Source organism: Muntiacus reevesi, chromosome 15, assembly GCF_963930625.1.
Source record: "Muntiacus reevesi chromosome 15, mMunRee1.1, whole genome shotgun sequence".
NCBI classification, from domain to species: domain Eukaryota; kingdom Metazoa; phylum Chordata; class Mammalia; order Artiodactyla; family Cervidae; genus Muntiacus; species Muntiacus reevesi.
Window position 1 is genome coordinate 24680450 of NC_089263.1, and position 24808 is coordinate 24705257.

General features: G+C 41.9%; 1 protein-coding gene across 7 annotated transcripts in view; it reads left to right on the plus strand.

The window, feature by feature from the left end:
• The window catches only part of ARNT2 (aryl hydrocarbon receptor nuclear translocator 2), a 194447-nt gene that overhangs the window by 115972 nt on the left and 53667 nt on the right, over positions 1-24808 (plus strand). For all 7 annotated transcript variants that reach the window (XM_065905813.1, XM_065905812.1, XM_065905811.1 and 4 more), the window contains exon 9: positions 24452-24528. In XM_065905813.1, coding sequence (XP_065761885.1) covers positions 24452-24528 — 77 coding nt within the window. The remainder of the gene's footprint in view (positions 1-24451; positions 24529-24808) is intronic.

A 24808-nucleotide genomic window follows, 5' to 3' on the forward strand; every position in this document is an offset into this window, starting at 1 on the left:
GAATTGTTTCAAATTTCAAAGTATATCTAAATTTCAACAATAAAGAATTGGCTAAAACTAGCATGAAATGTCTATATGATAGGATACTGTGCTGTGTGCTATGCTTAGTTGCTTCAGTCGTGACTAACTCTTTGTGACTGCATGAACCATAGCCCACCACGCTCCTCTGTCCTTGGGGATTCTCCAGGCAAGAATACTGGAGTGGGTTGCCATGCCTTCTTCCATCGGATCTTCCCAACCCAGGGGTGGAACCCAGGTCTTCTGCATTGCAGGTGGATTCTTTACTGTCTGAGTCACCAGGGAAGCCATGACAGGATACTGGACAACCATAAACAGGCGTGCTTTCAGAAGGTATTTGAGAATGGAGCATGAGCCTTTCCTAGTAGTCTAGTGGCTGAGATTCCACTCCCAATGCGGGGGCCTGGGTTCAGTCTCTGGTCAGGGAACTAGATCCCACATGCTACAACTAAGAATTCACATGCTGCAGTTAAAAGATTCTGTGTGCCAAAATGATAAAGATCAAAGATCCCACGTGCCATAGCCAAATAAACAGATAAATCTTTAAAAATAAAAAAAGAATGAAGCAAAGTGCTAAGAAGTATTAAAAAGAATGACAGGTTATGCAATCATGATCCCGCTTTTATTTTTAGATTATAAATGAATGGTGTATCTATGTGTTGAAAAATTGTACATAGAATAGTAATCATATTTCTGTGTAGTAGATTATTGGTTACTTTTTTCTTCTCTCTTTGGTCTTGCATTTTCCAAGTTTTTACATGACTTTCATCATCAGAGAAAATGGGATTTTTAGGCAACCAAGTAGAATTTTCTAAACAACATTTCATACCACTGGATTGAGCGGTTTGCTATGAATTCAGAAATTGTGCCATTTTGTTTGTTGTGTGTGTGGTTTTTGGTTTTTGTTTTTATTTTTGTTTTTTTGGTTTGGTGGTTGTATTTAGTTGCTGTGTTTCTATAAAGATAGAAGTTTTGGAAATTAAGCTTGTATCCACACATGACGATTCAATCATGCCTCCAGCATCATGAATTGCTATATGTCTTGTTCTGTGGCTGTTAATGCTGTTTCTTGATTAATAACTCCATGCTTTTTTCTATTTAAACTTTTTTTTTAATATATTGGAGTATAGCCAATTAGCAATGTTGTGATAGTTTCAGGGGCACAGCAGAGTAACTCAGCCATTTTTATACTTGTACCCATTCTCCCCAAACTCCTCTCCCATCCAGGCTGCCACATAACATTGAACAGAGTTCTCTCTGCTATTCTACTCTAGGTCCTTGTTGGTTATCCATTTTAGATATAGCGTGGACTGTATTTACGTGATTGATAACTCCATTCATTACACATATCATACACTATTTTTCACTTACATTTAGAGCCCTCAAGGCCAAATGCATGCTTCATTTTCTCAACCCAGTGGTGAGCTCAGACCTGGCACATAAAATGTATTACTATTTCACACACTCTCCAGGAGATTGTGGTGGACAGGGAAGTCTGGTGTGCTGCAGTCCATGGGGTCACAAAGAATCGGACATGACTGTGTAACTGAACAACAACAGACCAGATGGGTGGATGGATGTGTGAAAGGAAAGAAGAAAAGGGTCTTCCCTAGATTAAAAAAAAAAAATAGTTGTTAACCTAAGGGGAATGGGTTTTGAAAGAATTCTTTGCCAGAATTTCCAAAGATGTTTATAGAATCCACTTTCCCAGAAATCTTCTGAGATGGCACAGACAGTCATCTGACATAGATGAGGTGGCTGGAATGAGGTCATTGGCATGCTTACTCTATAATAAGGTCATGGTACCGGAGCACTGGAACGGCCACTCACTTGATGCTTGAATGACGCCTTGTAAATGTCCACGAGGAATGCTGTCCCTACTTGCTCATGGGCTCAAACTCCTTAATTATAAACAGTGACTTGGTTAGGAGATATGAAGGTGCCTAAGCACCAAAGTTGCTCAGAATACCTACAGGCGACCTTAGAAGTCTCTAAAGGTGAGTAGGAGCAGTAGATTTTGTGAAGCAGCAAGGACCTTGTGAATAATTCTTTGACAGCCCCCTGGCAACACTTGTGCTTATTTCTGAACCAACAAGTTATGCAGGCAAACTTTACCTGGTACCTGTTGACTCCATCGTAAATATTAACATCCCCCAAAATTCTGCTATATTCCATAAACCCTTTCTATTACACAGTGACTTTCCCAGTTAGCCTCACAGCATTGTATACTCTATGCAAGTGAAATGTTAGTCGCTTAGTCATATCAGACTTTTTTCAACCCCATGGACTGTAGCCCACCAGGCTCCTCTGTCCATGGGATTCTCCAGGCAAGAATACTGGAGTGGGTTGCCATTGCCCTCTCCAGGGGATCTTCCGACCCAGGGATTGAACCCAGGTGTCCCTCATTGCAGACAGATTCTTTACCATCTGAACCACCAGTATACCGTATAAGCTTCATTTGAAATATTTGAGCTAGGGACTTCCCTGGTGGTCCAGTGGTTAAGAATCTGTGCTTCCACTGCAGGCGGCACAGGTTCCATCCCTGGTTGGGGAACTAAGATTCTGGCATGCTACATGGGTGCAGCTAAAAAATTTAAAAAAAAATCTGGTGTGTGACTAAAGAAAAAACAGAGTTCTACAGTTGCTCTGTCTAATCCTTCCTTCTAAAGAAGTCAATACTCTGTATTCAACGTAGCAAAGGAGACATCACCCTCGGTGCAGAAGAGGTCACCAACGGCAGGTTGCATTTTCCAGTTTGTGAGGTATGCTTAGAGTCCAGGGGTAGCTTTGGAATTCTGAAGATGGGAATTGCCTCCACCCCATGGTCACTGCCCCAGCGCCTTGCATTTTTCAGACTGGCATCCTGCTTTGAGCCAGACTCCATGTCTATCACAGGGACCTCTCCTCTAGTCATCATCATCTGATGTGCTTGGTTCATCACCACAGAATAATCCGTGGAAAATGTCTGATTAACTGGCTGTGTGTCTGCACAGGAGAGCCAGGATCTGCCCCGGTGGAGGGGGGTGTGCTTGACTGAGATCGGGTTACCTCCCTCTGGGACCATCCTGATCAGGAAGAGGCTTGGTTCTTGGCGGCCTCTGGTGCTTTCTCATCGGCAAGGCTGATGCTTTCCTTCATGATGCTGCTGGACTTTCAGTAAGCCTTGGCCACAGCATGCCAGAGGCCTGAGGTTATTTCAGGGTTTTGGCTATAATCTGCAGTGGTCAGGCCAGTGTTGCCATTTCAGCAGACAGCTCAGCCCCACCATGAGCTCATCCACAACAGCCCCGCGCTTCTCACAGTTTTCCGGTTGAACACTGTGTTTGTTGTGTTTTTTTTTTTTTCCCCTTCATTTGAAAGTCTCCAAAGACTGCTCTTCTGTTGGAAGCTATGCACCCACAAGGCTGGATTCCCTCCTCTCACCAACCCTCAGTCATTCTGTCCTGTCCAAGATGGACATATTGATGTTTGATATTCTGGTTGGACATCAGAGCCATGATCTTAACTTGTGAGATGGAGCATTGGCCACCTCTTCCATCCTCCTCATTATCAAGCAGGGCAAAGCCACTCTTCCATTTCTTTCAGTGGATACTTTCTGAGCACAAGCCATGGGCCAGTTACTTTCCTAGTTCCTGGGGAACCTAGGGAGAGTCTGATATAGCACCTGCCCTTTAGAAGCTCACAGTGTGGACTTCCCTTGTAGTTCATTGCTTAAGAATCTGCCTGCCAATGCAGGGGACACTGGTTCCATCCCTGGTCTGGGAAGATCCCACATGTCTTGGGGTAACTAAGCCTGTGCACCACAACTACCGAAGCCTGTGCTCTACAAGAGAAGCCACTGCAATGAGAAGCCTATGCTCCACAAGAGTGTGACCCCACCTCATTGCTACTGTAGAAAGCCTGCACACAGCAATGAAGACCCAGCACAGCCAAAATAAGTAAACAAGTTAATATTTAATTAAACTAAAAGAAGTCACAGGACAGTGGAGGAGACAGGCGTGTGGGTCATTGCAAAGCCCTAGATCAAGGGTCACACAGAGGACTCATGAGAGAAGCACATGGACAAGAGATCCCGTCTACTGGGAGTGTCAAGGTTGTCTGCTGTCTCCTATGCTCTGTGGCCAAGCCTCGCTGAAAGTCTAATAGGTGGAGAGTAATGTTTGAGCTGAAATGTGAACATAAAGGAGTTTTCTAGGTGGAAAAAATTGCTTTCTAGGCATGCAGAGATGTCTTATGTAATGACCATGGTCTTCATTTCAGAGTGTTCACAACGTGCGAATCACTATGCTAAGGACTCTGTGCATTGTGCTTCAGTGTTTGTGAAAGTGGTCACTCAGTTGTGTCTGACTCTTTGCGACCCCATGGACTATAACCTGCTTCTGTAGGCTCCTCTGTCTGTGGGATTTTCCAGGGAAGAATACTGAACTGGGTTGCCTTGCCCTTCTCCAGGGCATCTTGCTGAACTGGGAATTGAACCCAGGTCTCCTACATTGCAGGCAGATTCTTTACCATCTGAGCCACCAGGGAAGCCCACTTCAGTGTTCACAACAACTCTCATGAGGTCCAGGCATTGTGATAACCTCCATCCTGCAGGTCACATGCTGAAGGGTCAGCATAGCAACTTAATCAGCCTAGTTCACACAGTTAGTAAGCAGCCAAGTCTGGGAATGAATCTAGGCCTTACTGATGCTCTGATGTCGGGGAGAAGAGAGGTGCTGCCTTGGGAATCATGTGATTGACTGTGGCTGGAGGGAGTGTGGCCGGACAGGTGGGTAGACTCAGATCCTGGAGGCGAGGCCTTGTATGCTAAGCCTGGGGGTTTGGACCCTCCTCTGCTCTCTATGGAGTGTTACTAAAAGCCACTGAAAGTTCTTAAAGATCATTCTAGAAGCTGGATTGAAGTGAGAGGAGGGACAAAGGTAGGCCTGATGGTGGGGGAGCCCAGAGAGGACTGACCCAGGAGAAATTGTGAGGCCTGAACGAAGGCAGTGGCCATGCAGATGGAGGGGTGCGTGTCGAGTATACAGACAGCAGGGAGATGTGAGCTGATGGGAGAAAACAGGTAAGGGCTGGGCCATGCTGGATACATAGCTGGTGGATGAGGATGCTGGAATTCAACCCCATGGAGGCCATACCCCAGAATCCATGTGTTTTAGAAACTATGAGAGATTGCCTACCCCACACCTGTCAATAAATGTGCAAATAATATGGGACTTTGGATTTGCGATTTAGATTTTAGATACGTTGTTGTTGTTCAGTTGCTCAGTCATGTCTGACTCTTTGCGACCCCATGGACTGGAGCATGTGGTCATTAATTTATGTTATTCATCTGTCTTTCAAGAAACAGGTTTGCCATTTGCAGTCAAGTCCAGGACTCTGTTACTGACAATTCTTCCATCTTCCTGGTTTACTTGCTCACCTCTGCTGGCTTCTGGACTATGTTTCCTCCATATCTGATATCACGTCTCAGTGCCAGGTGGGCCCTTTCAGTTTGCAGACTTAAGCCCTTCCTTTGTCCATGCTCAGTTACTGAGTGCATCTGATTCTTTGCAAGCCTTTGGACTATAGCCTGCCAGGCTCCGCTGTCCATGGGATTCTCCAGGCAGGAATACTTGAGTAGATTGCCATTTCCTCCTCCAGGGGATTTTCCTGACCCAGGGATCAAACCCCCGTCTCCTGCATTGGCAGACAAATTCTTTACCACTGAGCACCTGGAAGGTGCACTCCCTCAAGACTTGCCCCCGTTCTTGCCACTGTCAAGCCAAAGCAGTTCTGAGCTTGTAGTTTGGTCTTGCTGGGGACCCTTCCACAGCCTCTCTTTTCTTTCATGTGCTTCCTTAGCACTCCCCTTCACCCCATCTTGCCCAAACAATCCTCCCTGGTTTCTGATATTGAGGTGTTTGTCTCTCATCTCAGATTCTGGGAGTTTCCACAGTAACTTGGGAGGGACAGGTAGTTACTCACGTGGTCTCAGGTTGCTCTTTTGACCCCAAAGCACCTGTTGTACTTCTAAGCTTTGCTTTGTAAGTGGGAGATCCAGGTCTTTAAGGTCACCAGCAGGAACCCTAAAATGCAAAACACCTACAAGTCAGCATTTCCTAAAGTATATCCTGAGATCTCAGTCTCAGAGATACTTCATAAAGAAAGGAGTCCCTGGTCAATAATTAGGGTACCTTTCTCTCTCTTAGGGATTCCCTTGTGGCTCAGCTAGTAAAGAATCTGCCTGCAATGCGGGAGACCTGGGTTTGATCCCTGGGTTGGGAAGATCCCCTGGAGAAGGGAAAGGCTACCCACTCCAGTATTCTGGCCTGGAGAATTCCAGGAACTGTATAGTCCACAGGATCGTAAAGAGTCGGACACAACTGGGTGACTTTCACTTCACTTCACTTCACTTCTCTCTCTTAGAGACTTGTACTCCAAAGTTCCATGTTTCCTGAGCATGCCTACAGTGATGAAACTTCTTTGTCTTTGTTTAAACTATGTTTCCCAAATGTATTTGGCCAGAGAATCGTTTTTTTCCCCCTAAAACTTTTAACTGTCCCCCAGAGAATACTTTGGAAACATGCTGTGAACAAGTGGCTGTTTTTTTCCCCTGTGTTTGGTGGAATGCAAAAAAAGAAAAAAAATATGTCTTAATTCTCATGTGAAGATGTGAGTCCCAGGATAGACTCCACCCAGCATTACTGAAAAACAACCCAACTTTCCATGAGTGTTTGCACAGGGTTAATGCAACCCTTTAGTTAAACATGAAGAAGCCTTTCTGGCCAACAACTCTAAACTTCATCTGAAACAGCAGTCTCCAGTTACGCTTCACTTGTGAGTTGTTTATATGACTCGGGGTTTATTTAGACCTGGCGTTAGTGGAGCGTATTTCCAAAGAAAAGGTAATTGAATGTGGGGCAAAACGGGCTTGTGAAACCAATTAGGAAATCACTGAGATCTGTTTAAATAGCTGGAGTTATTCCGTTCCTATTAAAAACCACTTTGAGAAATGCTGAGGTTCCTGCCAGGAAGCATTCCCTTCTGACACCATTCCTGCCAGCCCTGGCATCCAGCCTTGGCCACCCGCCCTTCCTCAAAGCAGTCTGTTCTTTTCTCTGTTGTAACACTTACCACCTGGCATTGTGATGCTCTGGTTCTCTGCTTCCCCCACCTGCTGGCAACTCCTTGAGAGCAGGAGCTGGTGGCATGCACGCTGAATCTCTACTCTGTAGCATACTGTCAGGCACTCAACAGGTGCTCAACAGGTATGTCAAAATGATCCCATGGCCAAACTCTGAGCTGGTGTCAGACCAAGAAAGTCAGAGTCAAAGAGAACCTTCAGCATTACCCCAAGCCAGCCCCTCCTCTCCATAGAGGGGAAATCTAAAATCCTGTAAGACTCAACATCTCAGCTGACCCCAGCACTTCTCCCCTCCCCTTGACCACAGCCCAGACCCTGCATGGGACACCTGCAGCCAGGCAGAGTTCAGATGCCAAGAGGCCAGCTCAGGAATGGGATGATTCTGTGTCTGTTGACGAGTGCTGGGGTAGCTGTCACCAGCATCATAGCAAAAACTAGAGCTGGACATACGGAGCCTCAGCTGCCAGTTGTTATTGTTACTGTTCAGTTGCTAAGTCATGTCTGACTCTGCGACCCCACAGGCCCTGAAATTGGTGACCAGCCTTTGAGGTTTTTTGGAAAAGGAGCTTGAAATATGGTCAAGGCTGTGCTTTGGCAAAATGAAAAGTAGCAATAGAGCAAAAGCATAGGGACAGGTGGGGCCAAGGAGGGAAGATGGTTGGAGTAAGTGCTAGAAGAAGAGACTTTTGAGCACCTGTAACAGGAAGGTCAGGCTTACCTGGTGGCTCAGGAAGAATTTGCCTGTGCAGGAGTGCAGGAGATGCTGGTTCGATCCTTGGGTTGGAAAGATCCCCTGAAGGCAGGCATGGCAACTCACTCCAGTACTCTTGCCTAAAGAATGCCATGGACATAGCAGCCTGGCAGGCTACAGTCCATAGGGTTGCAAAGAGTCGGACACGACTGAAGCAACTGAGCGTGCACGTAACAGGAGGGTTGTATGAAGGCAGTGTCTGGAGGGGTCCAGGGTCCGTGACTGGGGGCTGCTGGAGAAACGAGCATCCTCTCCTGGGAAGGGAGTCACAGTCAGGGAGGTGGAAGCAGCCAGATCACAGAGTCTGTGAGACGTGGACAGCTGAGGATGCCGGTCTTTGACTACAAAGGATGAAGTTCCCAAGGACCACGTAGAAGGAGGTTATTTGTGAGCTAGTTACTTTGAGACAAGTTATTTTGAGCAAGGCCAGGTGGAGGCTGGTCGTCATTGGAGAAGAATGTGGAGCAGAAAGCAGCAAGACACTGATGGTGGTAAAAAGTGACAGCAGAATCGGGATGTGAGCGCTACCGGGGGACTGGCTATGATGAGTGATGAATTGGCATCGTGGCAGCCACAAGCACGAGCACAAGCCACATTCGTGGTGCCACAAGCTGGCATCTTGGTGTCAGCCAGTGCCCAGCCTACCCAAGACAGAAGTATTGTGACCAGAAGCTGGAGAGACAGTGTAGCCCCAGAGCAGGGATGGGTGACAGGTGGGCTGTTAGACACAGCCCTACTTTTTAGATGCCTGTTCTGTACCAGTGAGGATTTATAGCTTCTAGGAACGAGAAATGGGGGAGAAGTCAGTCAATGAAGCATGTCATTTATTTCTGAACTTTGTATGTGCCTGCATGCTAAGTCCCTTCAGTCATGTCTGACTCTGTGTGACCCCATGGACTATAGCCCACCAGGCAACTCTGTGGGGATTCTCCAGGCAAGAATACTGCAGAGGGTTGCCATGCCCTTCTCCAGGGGATCTTCCTGACCCAGGGTTTGAACCTGAGTCTCCTGCATCGCGAGGCGGATTCTTTACCGTCTGAGCCTGAACTTTCTATTACTGAAAGCTAAAGATAGTATGGAAGAGCCACAGCTAAACCACAGAGAGAATGAGAGGGTCAGTCTTCTGAACTTCCTTTGGAAAACAGTCCACTGCTTTCCAATGACATCCCTCTTCTGTCAAGGGGAGATAGCATGGACTCAAGAGTCTTGAGGTGGGCAGGAAAACTAGGGGCACCTCGTGGCCCACTCCTCTCTATACCCCTGGTGAGACTCAGGCCTGGTAAGGGCAGTTCTTGTGCCCCCTAATTCCTTTTTTCTGACATCCCTGCTGGACCCCCGTATGACTTTATTGTTATAGGCCCTTAGCCCTTTGTTTATAGATGACACCTTACTGGAAATGAAGCTCTATCTTCTGAGTCAACAAGTTTATGCAAGAAATACTCATTTACAGCCTTCCCTTTAGGCACAAGAAGATGGTGTGTTTATTCTCATGATTCAATGGCAGTTAATTTGGAAGGAAATGTTGCATCTCTGCCAAACGTTTGACAATTAAATGTCTAGCATCATCATGTGCATTTTTCCTCAATTTGGTAATCAGGAGCAGGATTCTAAAGGCTGAATTTAAGTACAACATGCTCATGTTTCTGACATGGTTGGAGAATGAGGTGTGAACTGGGAAAATTCCCCAGTTGTATGAAGCCCACTTTTTAAAATACAAACATCACAGGCCAGCCTTTTTTCTTAATCATTTATTATTATTATTACTATAAAACAGCCCATCTTACTAAATTTAGAAGATCTATAAAATCTTAAAAAATAAAATTCACTTAAAACCCATTTTTTAACAGATTTTTTTGATGCGGACCTTTTTTAAAGTCTTTAAGGAATTTGTTGCAATATTGCTTCTGTTTTCATGTTTTAGTTTTTTGACCATGAGGCATGTGGGATCTTAGTTTTCCAACTAGGGAATCGAAACCACACCCTATGAGTTGGAAATCAAAGTCTTAACCACTGGACTGCCAGGGAAGTCCACTGAAAACCCATTTAAAAAACTTTTTTAATGTATTATGAAGTAAAAAAGAAGTCTCCCTTTTCACCGTGGTTCTATTCTAGACATTTTTAACTTTTAATGGGTATCATAAATGTTTCCAAGTTAGTACTTAAAACACTACTTAATTCTTTTAAATGACTGCATAGTATTCCATCACCTGCTCCCCAAATTGGAATGTTAAGATAGTTTTCAGGGACTTCTCTGGCAGTCCAGTTTTTAAGACCACCTTCCAATGCAGGGCACACAGTTTGAATCCCTGGTCAGGGAACTAAGGTCCTACAAACTGCAAGGTGTGGCCAAAAATTAAAAATAAATGAAAAAAAAATTTTTTTAAGATTGTTTTCAGTTTGGGGCTCTTGCAAAGGGTACCATAGTGGATGTCACTGCACATGATTCTTTTCCCATGAGCACTTCTGTTTCTGCAGGATGGTCTCAGAAGTGGAATGGGATGATGCAAGTACATTTTAATAGATGTTATCAAATTACCTTACAAGGCAGATTGCAGATGGGTCCATTCTTCCCCTCTCCTCCCAACTCTGAATGTTTCCATTCTTTTGTAAGTTTTGCCAATCTGATAAGTATTTTGGAGGGGTGAGGGGAGATGATGTATTTTAAATTGGATTGTCTTCATTAGTGAAATTGAGCATCTTTTCTGGATATATCAACTATCTGTCTTTACTGTGAGTTGCTTGTCCATAGTATATATGCACATTTTTTGTGGAGTGATTTGTGCTTTCCTTATTTACTTGTCCAGATGTTAGTTGCTCAGTCATATCTGACTCTTTGTGACCCCATGGACTGTAGTCCTCCAGACTCCCCTGTCCTTGGAATTCTGCAGGCAAGAATACTAGAGTGGGTTGCCATTACTTGTAGGAGGTCTTTATAATATTATAAATATTACAGCTTTGTCTATTGTATGTTGCAAATCTTTTCTTCCAGGCTGTTTCTCTTCTCATTCTGTTTGTATTATATTTCATTGCACAGAATTTCTCATCTGCTTACATAAGGGGCCCAGAACATGCTCTTGTCTTTTCCTCTAATAATTCAGAGTTGGCTTGACAAAAGTCTAGAGCTTGATGGGAATTGAAATGATAATTCAAAGGTGTCCTCAAGGTTTTTCAGCTCACTGCTGTCTCCCCTGTGGCTATTGTTTTTTTTGTGTGTGTGGGTTGTTTGTTCCTTTTTATGCTCTGTAAGGATTCCCTGTCTTCAAATTCACCTGCTGGTAAATAACTTCACTCTTTCCAGGTGTCTTTTTTTATACTGTGCTATCCAATCACAGATTTCTGGTTCTCATTCTTCATGGTCTAAACCAGGGGTCTCCAACTTCTGGGATCTAAAGCCTGATCATCTGAAGTGGAGCTGATTGATGTCCCAGGTAGCATAGTGGTGAAGAATCTGCCTGCCAACACAGGAGACACAGGTTCAATCCCTGGGTTGGGAAGATCCTTGGAGGAAGAAATGACAACCCACTCCAGTATTTTTGCCTGGGAAATCCCATGGACAGAGGAGCCTGGCGGGCTACAGTCTATGGGATCACAAACAGTTGGACACAACTGAACACGCATGCCACGCCATCCTTCATGGTATAGACGAGGGGTCCCCAACCTCTGGGATCTAATGCTTGATGATCTGGGGTGTAGCTGATGTAATACTAATAGACTTAAAGTGCACAATAAATGCAATGGGCTTCAATCATCCTGAAACCATCCCCACTGCCTCTCATGAAAAAATTGTCTTCCACAAAACTGATTCCCATTGACAAAAAGGTTGAGGACTACTGCTCTAGACAACTTGTTGGTACCATGGGTAGAAGGAATGAAATAGACTGTGAGTGGGGCTGACAGCCTTTCCTGAGAGTGAAGTGCCCAGACTGTAGTGAATGACCTTTGAGATCTCTGTTCGGGCTGGTAGAGACCTTGTTCTGGTTTTCTGAGACTGATAAACATAAATTTGTTCATGGAGAAGTTGGCTTTTGTAGGCTTTTTTCTTACATGAGAAATACTTATTCAGTGCCTCGCCCTTGACTGCATGGGACTCAGAACTGTGACACTGTAAAGGAACTGTACTGGACTTGTTAAGACACCTCCTTCCCCTGACACATCCCCAGAGACATTTTCCTCTGGCCAGCGCTGGTCCCACCAGACACAGAGACACACCCAACTCTGATGAACCCTTATCTATAAAGACTTCAGGAGTGTTCTGCCAACAACTTCCCATTCAAGAGGTGTGTCACAGAGTACTTCTTGTTATAGATTTTTTGCATCTGTTTGTCTCCCCTGCTTATGACAGGACCAGATCATATGCATTGCTGTATTATTTGAGCTACTGAGCACAGGGTTTAGAACATAGAGGGACCCCGGTAAGTGTTTGGTGACTGAGTTTCTCTTCCGTCTCCTGCTCATACACCCTGCAGAACCTACCTAGAAGGAACCCAGGTTTACTAATACCACTATTTAACACTGTTATTTAGTCATTGCTATGGAAAGAATTTGTGCAAGTTTATAGTAAAACACTAAGCTAAGATAACAGAAGCAGCAAGCAGGATTTATTTTACGGCCCGCTTTGATGAACTGTTTTGTGCCTGCTTTTCAGTAACTGGTAGGAGGGACGTCCCTGGTGGTCCAGTGGTAGAAAGTCCACCTTGCAAGTCAGGGGACAAGGGTTTGATCCCTGGTCAGGGAACTAAGATCCCACATGCCTCAGAGCAACTAAGCCCCCACACAGCAAGTACTGAGCTACATGCTCTGGAGCCCACTTGCCGCAACTAGAGAGGCTGTGCATCACATCAAAAGATCCCACATGTGACTAAGACCTGATGCAGCCAAATAAATGAATGAATGAATGAATGAATGGATAAAATAACTGGGGGGGAAATATGCCATTATTTATTAGTGATTAGTGATGCTTGTCTTGGGTACAGAAAGGGGGTGTCTCAGTTCACATGTTAGATCTGTGTCACGGCTAACCTATATGTTCAAAAATGAACATATAGAGCATTTACAGAGGTGTTATGGGTTGGAATGAATTCCCTACAGAATTCATGGGTTGAAGCCCAGTATTTTAGATTGTGACCTTATTTGGCAGTAGAGCCCTGCTAAGTTAAGATGAGATCATACTGGTGTTGTGTGGGCCCCTAATCCAGTACAACTTGTGTCCTTATGAAAGGGTAAACCAGCTACAACCTTTGTGCAGAGAAACCTATCTTTGAAGGGTAGAAATCACAATTAAACTCTCATTACAGACTATTTCATAATTAACAACTATGGCCCCATTCCATATCAAGACTTCATGATGTGACCAAAACAGTAGGGAAGCTGTGGTTTGAAATGCCTTTCTTATTAAGTGTGGGTAAAGTAGGATTCGCCTTATGAATTAAGAATTTAACTTATGAAAATAGAATTTATTTAACTTACAAACATAGAAAAAGAATAACAAAATAACATGAGCAAACTAAAACGATAGAATTAATGAACAAATATAAATGAGAAAGATTAAATTAGAAAACAAAATTATTATCCTGTTGATAATAGTTATTCATCCAGACTGGTAAAAGAAAACCTATAGGGGTGGGATGGGATGGAGAAGATGGGAAGCAGGCTTAGGAGGGAGGGGATATATGTATACGTATATGGTTGATTCATGCTGTTGTACAGCAGAAACAAACACAACATTGTAAAGTAATTATACTTCAATAGTAAATAAATCAGTTCAGTTCAGTTCAGTTGCTCACTCGTCTCTGACTCTTTGTGACCCCATGGACTGAAGCTCACCAGGCCTCCCTGTCCGTCACCAACTCCCGAAGTTTACTCAGACTCATGTGCATTGAGTTGGTGATGCCATTCAATCATCTCATCCTCTGTCATCCCCTTTTCCTCCTGCCCTCAATCTTTCCCAGCAGCCGGGTCTTTTCCAATGAGTCAGCTCTTTGCATCAGGTGGCCAAAGTATTGGGAGTTGCAGCTTCAGCATCAGTCCTTCCAATGAACACCCAGGACTGATCCCCTTTAGGATGGACTGGTTGGACCTCCTTGCAGTCCAAGGGACTCTCAAGAGTCTTCTCCAACACCACAGTTCAAAAGCATCAATTCTTTGGCGCTCACCTTTCTTTATAGTCCAACTCTCACATCCATACAACTGCTGGAAAAACCATCTAGCTTTGACTAGATGGACCTTTGTTGGCAAAGTAATGTCTCTGCTTTTTAATATGCTATCTAGGTTGATCCAAACTTTTCTTCCAAGGAACAAGCATCTTTTAATTTCATGACTGCAGTCACCATCTGTGGTGATTTTGGAGCCCAAAAAAGTAAAGTCTTTCACTGTTTCCATTGTTTCCCCATCTATTTGCCATGAAGTGATGGGACCAGATGCCATGATCTTAGTTTTCTGAATGTTGAATTTTAAGCCATCTTTTTCACTCTCCTCTTTCACTTTCATCAAGAGGCTCTTTAGTTCCTCTTTGCTTTCTGCCGTAAGGGTGGTGTCATCTGCATATCTGAGGTTATTGATATTTCTCCTAGCAATCTTGATTCTAGCTTGTGCTTCATCCAGTTCAGCATTTCTCATGATGTACTCTGCATATAAGTTAAATAAGCAGGGTGGCAGTATGCAGCCTTGATGTACTCCTTTCCCTATTTGGAACCTTTCTGTTGTTCCATGTCCAGCTCTTAACTGTTGCATCTTGACCTGTATACAGATTTCCCAGGAGGCAGGTCAGGTGGTCTTGTATTACCATTTCTTTAAGAATTTTCCATAGTTTGTTGTGATCCACACAGTCAAAGGTTTTGGCATAGTCAATAAAGCAGAAGTAGATGTTTTTCTTGAACTCTTTGCTTTTTCGATGATCCAACCGATGTTGGCAATTTGATCTCTGGTTCCTCTGCCTTTTCTAAGTCCAGCTTAAACCTCTGGAAGTTCACTGTTCACATACTGTTGAAGCCTGACTTGGAGAATTTTGAGCATTACTTTCCTAGTGTGTGAGATGAGTAAATAAATAAAGACTGGTAAAAGAGAAAACTTCTAATAAGTCTAATCCTTATTTTTTAAAAAAGAAAATAAATGCTTGTTAAGGGTGAAGAGATTTATCAAAGAAAGTTTAAAACCTTGTAAACATAGTGTGCATGATTTAAATTTATATATGTTAAAATTTTGGGGAAGAAAGTTAATTTCTGGGAAAATTGAATCAAAGAAAGTTTTTTGTTGTTTTTTTTAATGAGAGGAGATCAAAACTAGGCAGTAACTTGAAAAAGCTCACAAAGAACAGCTCTCCCAATGGTGCCAGGCCTCAAAGTTTTATGAGCAAATTATTTCAACATTTACAAAGCATAGGAAGACAGCAAGTGTTTGGCTTTGTTTCTTAAAGTTCCCAAAACTTTAATACAAAACCTGACATGGGCACTTCAAAAAGGAAAACAATGAACCCAGTTTCATTTATGAACATACCGGTGCTGAATACAACATTAGCAAATCAAATTATATATTTATTTATTACAAGACTACTTGAATGGTTTAATATTAAGAGACCTGTTAATTTAATTAATTAATGGAAGAAAGTGAATTAATTTTATCTATTAATGTTTTTAAATAAGTGTTTATAAATCAATAATAGAAATATGTTTTCTTAGTGCAGACAATACAAATATCTGAAACCAACAATCAGTATCTTACAGACTGGTGAAATATTAGAAGGGTTTTTATTAAAATGAAGACTATAAGAAGAATGTTCACTACTGCCTCTACTAATCAGTGTTTGTGTTGGAATTTATACTCCAGGCACTAAAATAAGAAAAGAAAGTAAAGTATAATTACTTAAAAGGGAGAAAAGAATGAAAGTTATAGAATTAACATTACTTGCAGATAATATGATTACCTAAAATATCAAATCAAATCTACTGAAAATATTTTAGAAAATTGGGTGGAAAGCCATTTATAAAATACTAAAAAAAATCAGTAACACATTGGAAAATAAAATGTGAAAAGAATACCCATCTATAAAAATAGCAACACTTTATATATAGAAAACTATAAAACACTGATGAAAGAAATCAAAGATGACACAAATAGATGGAGAAATATACCATGTTCATGGGTCGGAATAATCAGTATAGTGAAAATGAGTATACTACCAAAAGCAATCTATAGATTTAATGCAATCCCTATCATACTACCAATGGTATTTTTCACAGAACTAGAACAAATGATTTTACAATTTGTATGGAAATGCAAAACACCTCGAATAGCCAAAGCAATCTTGAGAAAGAAGAATGGAACTGGAGGAATCAACCTGCCTGACTTCAGACTATACTACAAAGCTACAGTCATCAAGACAGTATGGTACTGGTACAAAGACAGAAATATAGATCAATGGAACAAAGTAGAAAGCCCAGATATAAATTCGCACACCTATGGACACACCTATGGACACCTATGGACACCTTATCTTTGACAAAGGAGGCAAGAATATACAATGAGAAAAGAGAATCTCTTTAACAAGATGACACCACCCTTATGGCAGAAAGTGAGGAAGAACTAAAGAGCCCCTTGATGAAAGTGAAAGAGGAGAGTGAAAAAGTTGGCTTAAAGCTCAACATTCAGAAAACTAAGATCATAGCATCTGGTCCCATGACTTCATGGCAAATAGATGGGGAAACAGTGGAAACAGTGTCTGATTTTATTTTTGGGGGCTCCAAAATCACTGCAGATGGTGATTACAGCCATGAAATTAAAAGATACTTGCTCCTTGGAAGGAAAGTTATGACCAACCTAGACAGCATATTGAAAAGCAGAGACATTACTTTTGTCAACAAAGGTCCATCTAGTCAAGGCTATGGTTTTTCCAGTAGTCATGTATGAATGTGAGAGTTGGACTATAAAGAAAGGTGAGCGCCAAAAAATTGATGCTTTTGAACTGTGGTATTGGAGAAAACTCTTGAGAATCTCTTGGACTGAAGGAGGTCCAACCAGTCCATCCTAAAGGAGATCAGTCCTGGGTGTTCATTGGAAGGACTGATTTTGAAGTTGAAACTCCAATACTTTGGCCACCTGATGTGAAGAGCTGACTCATTTGAAAAGACCCAGATGCTGGGAAAGATTGAGGGCAGGAGGAGAAGGGGATGACAGAGGATGAGATGGTTGGATGGCATCACCAACTCGATGGATATGAGTTTGGGTAAACTCCGGGAGTTGATGATGGACAGGGAGGCCTGGCGTGCTGCGGTTCATGGGGTCACAAAGTGTCGAACACAACTGAGAGACTGAACTGAACTGAACTTAACAAGTGGTGCTGGGAAAACTGGTCAACCACTGGTAAATGAATGAAAGTAGAACACTTTCTAACACCATACACAAAAGATAAACTCAAAATGGATTAAAGATCTAAATGTAAGACCAGAAACTATAAAACTCCTAGAGGAAAACATAGGCAAAACACTCTCTGACATAAATCACAGCAGGATCCTCTATGACCCACCTCCCAGAGTAATGGAAATAAAAGCAAAAATAAACAAATGGGACCTAATTAAACTTAAAAGCTTTTGCACAATGAAAGAAACTATAAGCAAGGTGAAAAGACAGCCTTCAGAATGGGAGAAAATGATGGCAAATGAAGCAACTGACAGAATTAATCTCAAAAATATACAAGCAGCTCATTCAGCTCAATTTCAGAAAAATAAATGACCCAATCAAAAAATGGGCCAAAGAACTAAACAGACATTTCTCCAAAGAAGACATATAGATGGCTAACAAACACATTAAAAGATGCTCAACACCACTCATTATCAGAGAAATGCAAATCAAAACCACAATGAGGTACCATCTCACACCAGTCAGAATGGCTGCTATTGAAAAGTCTACAAACAATAAATGCTGGAGAGGGTGTGGAGAAAAGGGAACCCTCTTACACTGTTTGTGGGAATGCAAACTAGTATAGCCACTATGGAGAACAGTGTGGAGATTCCTTAAAAAACTGGAAATAGAACTGCCATACGACCCAGCAATCCCACTGCTGGGCATACACACTTAGGAAACCAGAATTGAAAGAGACATGTGTACCCCAATGTTCATTGCAGCACTGTTTACAATAGCCAGGACATGGAAGCAACCTAGATGTCCATCAGCAGACAAATGGATAAGAAAGCTGTGATACATATACACAATGGAATATTACTCAGCTATTAAAAAGAATGCATTTGAATCAGTTCTAATGAGGTGGATGAAACTGGCCTATTATACAGAGTGAAGTAAATCAGGAAGAAAAACACCAATACAGTATATTAACACATATAGATGGAATTTAGAAAAATGGTAATGATGACCCTATATGTGAGACAGCAAAAGAGACACAGAGGTAAAGAATAGACTTTTGGACTCTATGGGAGAAGGCAAGGGTGGGATGATTTGAGAGAACAGCATTGAAACATGTATATTACCATACATGAACTAGATCGCCAGTCCAGGTTCGATGCATGAGACAGGGCTCTCAGGGCTGTGCACTGGGACGACCCTGAGGGATGGGATGGGGAGGGAGGTGGGAGGGGGGTTCAGGATGGGGGACATATGTACGCCCATAACTCATTCATGTCAATGTATGGCAAAACCACTTCAATATTGTAAAGTAATTAGCCTCCAATTAAAATAAATTAATTAATTAAAAAAATAGCAACACTTTAAAATGCATGTTAGTAGCATTAACATGAAATGCAAAATGTTTCTTAAACTATAAAATAATATTGAGGGATATGAATGTAACTAATATGTGAATTATGTATGAATTTAGCTAAGTGGAGAGTCGTGTATGCTTTGATATAAAGGCTTAGTATTACAAAGATTTCAGTTTTTTCTAAACCAATCTATATATTTAATACAATTTTAATAACTGTCCCAGTGGAATTTCTTTCAAATGAAAGTTAATTCTGAAATTTGTATAGTCCACTAAATATAAAATTAGCTAATAAAATTTTCATTAACAGTACTAGGGAGTAATTGCCTTACCATATGTGAAAATTATCTTTTAAAGCCTAATTAATTAAGATGTGATCAATGAACTTTCTAAATCCAATTATTGAACAAACATAAGACCTAAAACAGATCCAAGTATCTTCAGAAATGTGGTGTGTGATGAGGGAAGCGTTTTCAAAAGGAAAAAGTAGTGCACAGTTTGAGGACAACTGATCATTTACAAAACCATGAGATACAGCATATAAAAAATTTCAGTTTTATTAAAGGTACATGTGAAACTATAAAGTGCTATATGAAAATATGAGTGAATATTTTACGTGATCTTGGGGTGGAGGTTGTACTTTTCAAAGAATGACCCCCAAAGGCAAAAAACAGAGTAAAAACTGACAGTTTTGATTATCTATACTTTAATAATACTCTGTAGAAATAAATGAAGTAAACACTAAGGAAAGAAAAACATAAAAAATAACTTAAATGAGACCCACATATATGTGTGTAATAAAATATCTTTTTTTTTTTAATATCTTTTTTTACTTATATTGTTTATAACCTGCTTTGGAAACTTTTCAGCTTATTGAGAAACATTTATGTGTTTTCATCTTTCTCAATAAGCTGAAAAGTTTCCAAAGCAGGTTATAAAACAATATAAGTAAAAAAAGATATTTTATTACACACATATACACACAGTAAAGGACATAAGGATTTTACTGTAATCAAGGTTAATTTCAATGTTTATCTTTTATTTATCTATAGTTTTCTAGGGTCTTTCCTGAGATCCAGTGGTTTAGACTCTGTGTGTCCACTGCTGGAGGCTTGTATTCTATCCCTTGTCAGGGAACTAAGATGCTACATGGTGTGGCCAAAATAAAAAATGATATCATATAGTCTTCTAAATTTGCTTCAAAAAGACTGGCCAGAAATATACCAAGACATCATTTTTTTATATTCTTTTGGTAGGTGGCTTTTTACTCCCCTTATTTCTACCCCCCTTTTTTTCAAAATATTGTTTATATACCAGCTGCATTGAAATATAATTCATGTATCATGAAGTGTACAAATTAAAGTATACCATTCAGTGGTTTGGAGTGTATTCACGTAGTTTTACAACTATATCATTACAGTTAGTTTTTAAATATGTTCATTATCCCAGAAAGAAATTGCACACCTATTAGCAGTTAGCAGTTACTGTTTCCCCCCAAATCTTAGATGACCACTAATCTACTTGTTTGTTTCTATGGAATCGCCTGTTCTGGACATTTCACATAAATACACTCATGTAATGTGTGACTTTTTGTGATGGACTTCTTTCACTTAGCATGATATTGTCAAGCTTTTCCATGTTGCAACAGGTGTCAGTATTTTCTTTTTTTATTGCCCAATAATATGCTAGTATCTGGATCTGCCACATTTTGTTTATACATTCATCCCTTAATAGATATCATGGTTGTTTCCACTTTGGGACTGTTGTTGCTGTGAACATCTATGTACCCATGTTAGTGGACATATGTTTCCATTTCTCTTGGGTGCACACCTAGGAGTGGAATTGCTGGGTCATATGGTAGCTCAATGTTTAGCCCTTTGAGGAACTGCCAGATTGTTTTCCAAACCGACTGTACCATTTTACATTCCCACCAGCAGTATATGACGGTTCGTTTCTCCATATCTTCACCAGCACTTCTTATTGCATTTTTTAAAAATTGTAGCCAATCCTAATGGATATGAAGTACTCTCATTATGGTAGTGACTTGCACTTCCCTGATGACTAACGATGTTGAGTATCTTTCCATATGCTTACTAAGCATTTGTATACTTCCTTTGGAATAATGTTCACATCCTTTGCCCTTTTGTTAACTGGGGCTATATTTGTCTTTTTATTGTTGAGTACTAACCGTCAAAACCATTTTAAAAGATCATCTGTTACTTGGGAATATTACCCAAATGTTTGGAAAATAGAGAACATCCAGATATCTGGATGATAATCTGGAGATTACACATCACTGCCCTGTCAGAGGCTTTTGGTCAGAAAAGCATGTGAGAGCTTGATCCTCAATCCTTTCCGCCAGCTGGTGCCAGAGCCCACCCCTGCCTTCCTGTGGTCACCCACAGCCTCCTCCAGACCCTGGTAGTCTGAGCGGTGATGATCACAGCTTCCTTGGCACTGGGGTCCCTACAGCTGCAGAGCCACCTATGCAAATATTCAGCCCCAGTATTTTAGGTGCCAGCCCTTCCATGGGAAGATTGAGCCCAGCATCCTGAGGAGAACCTTGAGACAGGCACATAAATCAACTTCTTTAAGGAAGTTTGGGTTTACTGAAGAATTTTCTGGATATTTCACAAACACTTGGCTCTCATTCACAACTAAAGATTATCTGCCCACATTAAGACCAAAACTATTTATTTAATAAGTTACAACTTTCCTCTTCATTTCTACAAAGCCAAATTATGGTAACATAATTTTAGCTGGTGTATTAAAATGCATCCTTACAAAGGAGCCTATTTATACACTTCAGTTCAGTCCAGTCACTCAGTCATGTCTAACTCTTTGTGACCCCAAGGGCTGTAGCACGCCAGGCTTCCCTGTCCATCACCAACTCCCGGAGCTTGCTCAAACTCATGTCCATCGAATCGGTGATGCCATCCAGCCATCTCATCCTCTGTCATCCCCTTCTCCTCCTGCCTTCAATCTTTCCCAGCATCAGAGTCTTTTCCAGTGAGTCAGTTCTTCCCATCAGGTGGCCCAAGTATTGGAGCTTCAGCTTCAGAATCAGTCCTTCCAATGAATATTCAGGACTGATTTTCTTTAGGATTGACTGGTTTGATTTCCTTGCAGTCCAAGGGATTAAGTCTTCTCCAACATCACAATTCAAAAGCATCAATTCTTCAGCACTCAGCCTTCTTTATAATCCAACTCTCACATCCATACATGACTACTGGAAAAACCATAGCTTTGACTAGACAGACCTTTGTCAGCAAAGTAATGTCTCTACTTTCTAGGTTGGTCTAGATGCTATCTAGGTTGGTCATAGTTTTTCTTCCAAGGAGCAAGCGTCTTCTAATTTCATGGCTGTGGTCACCAACTTCAGTGATTTTGTAGCCCAAGAAAATAAAGTCTGTCACTGTTTTCATTGTTTCCCCATCTATTTGCCATGAAGAGATGAGACCAGATGCCATGATCTTTGATTTTTGAATGTTAAGTTTTAAGTCAGCTTTTTCACTCTCCTCTTTCACTTTCCTCAAGAGGCTATTTAGTTCCTCTTTGCTTTCTGCCATAAGGGTGGTGTCATCTGCATATCTGAGGTTATTGATATTTCTCCCAGCAATCTTGATTTCAGCTTGTCCAGCCCAGCATTTAGCATAATGTACTCTTTTATACATTATAATATAATATATATTATACATATGTATATATGTATATATGATGTACTTTTTAAACACTTAAAGGACTTGTATCTTTGGTTCCCATTAAGTCGTCTCCTCTGCAGTTCTAGGCTGATGCACCTTCTTTTTTTTAATATCTAAAATAATTACATTTATTTATTTATCAACTGTACCATGTAGCATGTGGGATCTTGGTTCCTTGGCCAGAGACTGAATGCATGCTCCCTGCAATAGTCTTAACTGGACCACTGGAGAATTCCTGATGCAGCTTCTAACTGAGACATTTTATTTTGATGATAAATCAGGGCTTCTCAGGTGGCACTCGTGGTAAAGAACCTGCCTGCTAATGCAGGAGATGTAAGAGATGCAGGTTCGATCTCTGGATTGGGAAGATGCTCTGAAGGAGGGCATGGCAACCCACTCCAGTATTCTTGCCTGGAGAATCCCATAGACAGAGGAGTCTGGTGGCCTATAGTTCATGGGGTCGCAAAGAGTAGGACACGACTGAAGTGACTTAGCACACACTCATGCATTTTGTTGATAAAACCACCACCATTTTATTATACTCAGATTCTGTGGGCTAGGGGTGGAGACAGGGTGCAATATGGATGACCTGTCTCTGATCCACAGTGTCTGGGGCTCATTGTCTAGAAGCCAAAGAGCATCACTTCCATTTATTTCATTGATCAAAGTAGTCTCAAGGAAATCTAACTTCAAGTCTTGATAGAAGGTACATAAAAAGCATTTGTGACTACTTTTAAAAATCTACGAAAGCTCTCAACACTGGTGGGGTGAAGAATCAATCAACAAGTGAACTGTGGTGTCTCTAGGCAGATGGTCTCAGGGGTCAGCCAGTGACAACCTCGCCCTGCAGAATCCCTCCTTCCACAGGGTAGAACAGAAAAACATGATTTTTTTCATCCTGACTGGATTCAAGGGTTCTTCCCACCACTCACTGTCTCCTCTGCTTCCTGTTCTGGACTATAGCATAGCACCCTCATCCTTAGTGTGGCAGAGGTGTATCTGAACCCACTGTTCTCTTTGTCCACAAATACACCGTGCATGCATGTTCAGTCACCTAAGTCATGTCCAAATCTTTGCAACCCCATGGACTGTGGCCCACCAGGCTCCTCTGTCCATGGGATTTCCCAAGCAAGAATACTGGAGTGGGGTGCTGTGCTCTCCTCCAGGGCATCTTCCCAACCCAGGGGATCGAACCTGTGTCTCCTACATCTCCTGAATTGGCAGGTGGATTCTTTACCACTGAGCCGCTGGGGAAGCCCACAAATATACCTGCTACCAGCAATTGGGGAGTGAAATCAGGGGAGTGAAAAAGAAGCTGACATTTGGGTCTTGGACTGAGGGGGGTTCCACACCATCCTCTCATTCAAGCCTCACAGCATGCGATGGATTATATCATACCATTTTGGACCTCAGTTTTAATGCAGACTGAGATGGAGCTTGGCTCAGTGGTGAAGAATCTGCCTGCCAGCGCAGGAGATCCAAGAGACACAGGTTCAATTGCTGGATCAGGAAGATCCCCTGAAGAAAAAAATGGCAACCCACTCCATAATTTGAAGTGTCTGTATATACTTCTTACCCAACTTTCCTGTATAACCAAGTGTTTTAGCCAAGTTTTGTAAATGTATACATGAATAATTTGTTTCATCTTCCTTTGGTTCCTCAGCATCTTCCATAGATGCAGATGATAATGTGCCATGAAATTATCAAAAGAGGGACTTCTCTGGTGGTTTAGTGGTTAAGACTTCACCTTCCAGTCCAGGAGGTACAGGTTCGATCCCTGGTCATGGAGCTAGGATCCCACAGGCCGCAACAAGCAGTTTGAATGCCTCAACTAAAAAAGATCCCATGTGAAAGATCCTGCTTGCCTCAGGGCCAAAACATAAAATAGAAGCAATAGTGCAACAGATACAATAAAGACTTTAAAATGGTCCACACCCAAAAAAAGTCTTAAAGAAACAAATTATCAAAAGATATCAGGCAGAGAACTGAGCAGGAAATGAGCAAAGGACTGGTTATTCATTGACTGACTCCCTAGACCCTGCAGGGTCCACAGTAGATCTACATTTTTAATCATGTAAGTAAAATCATGGACACCTGTACCTCTTTTCAAGTCGCCCTGGACATGTTGCTGACTCTGGCAACTTTCATTTCAGGAATGACTATACCTGAAGAAGATGCTGATGTGGGACAAGGCAGTAAATATTGCCTGGTGGCAATTGGAAGACTCCAGGTAAGAAGGAGCTCACTGCCTTTTTAATCTCCAAGGAGGGCTTGCTATTGCAGCGAGCAAGAGTCTGTGGTCTGGATGACTTTTTCCATCTCCCGTGTCCTCAGCACGGGTTCTGCGTCTCATCTTATGGGAGAAGATGAGGCTGAATCTGGGAGAAGAAAGGGGGGGCTGTGATCTGCGAGTGGCAGAGTTCTCACTTCAATGAGAGTCTGCACCAGCCCATCCTGATATGCACCAGTTATTGCAAAGTTGAGCTCTGCTCACATCACACCCTTTTTCT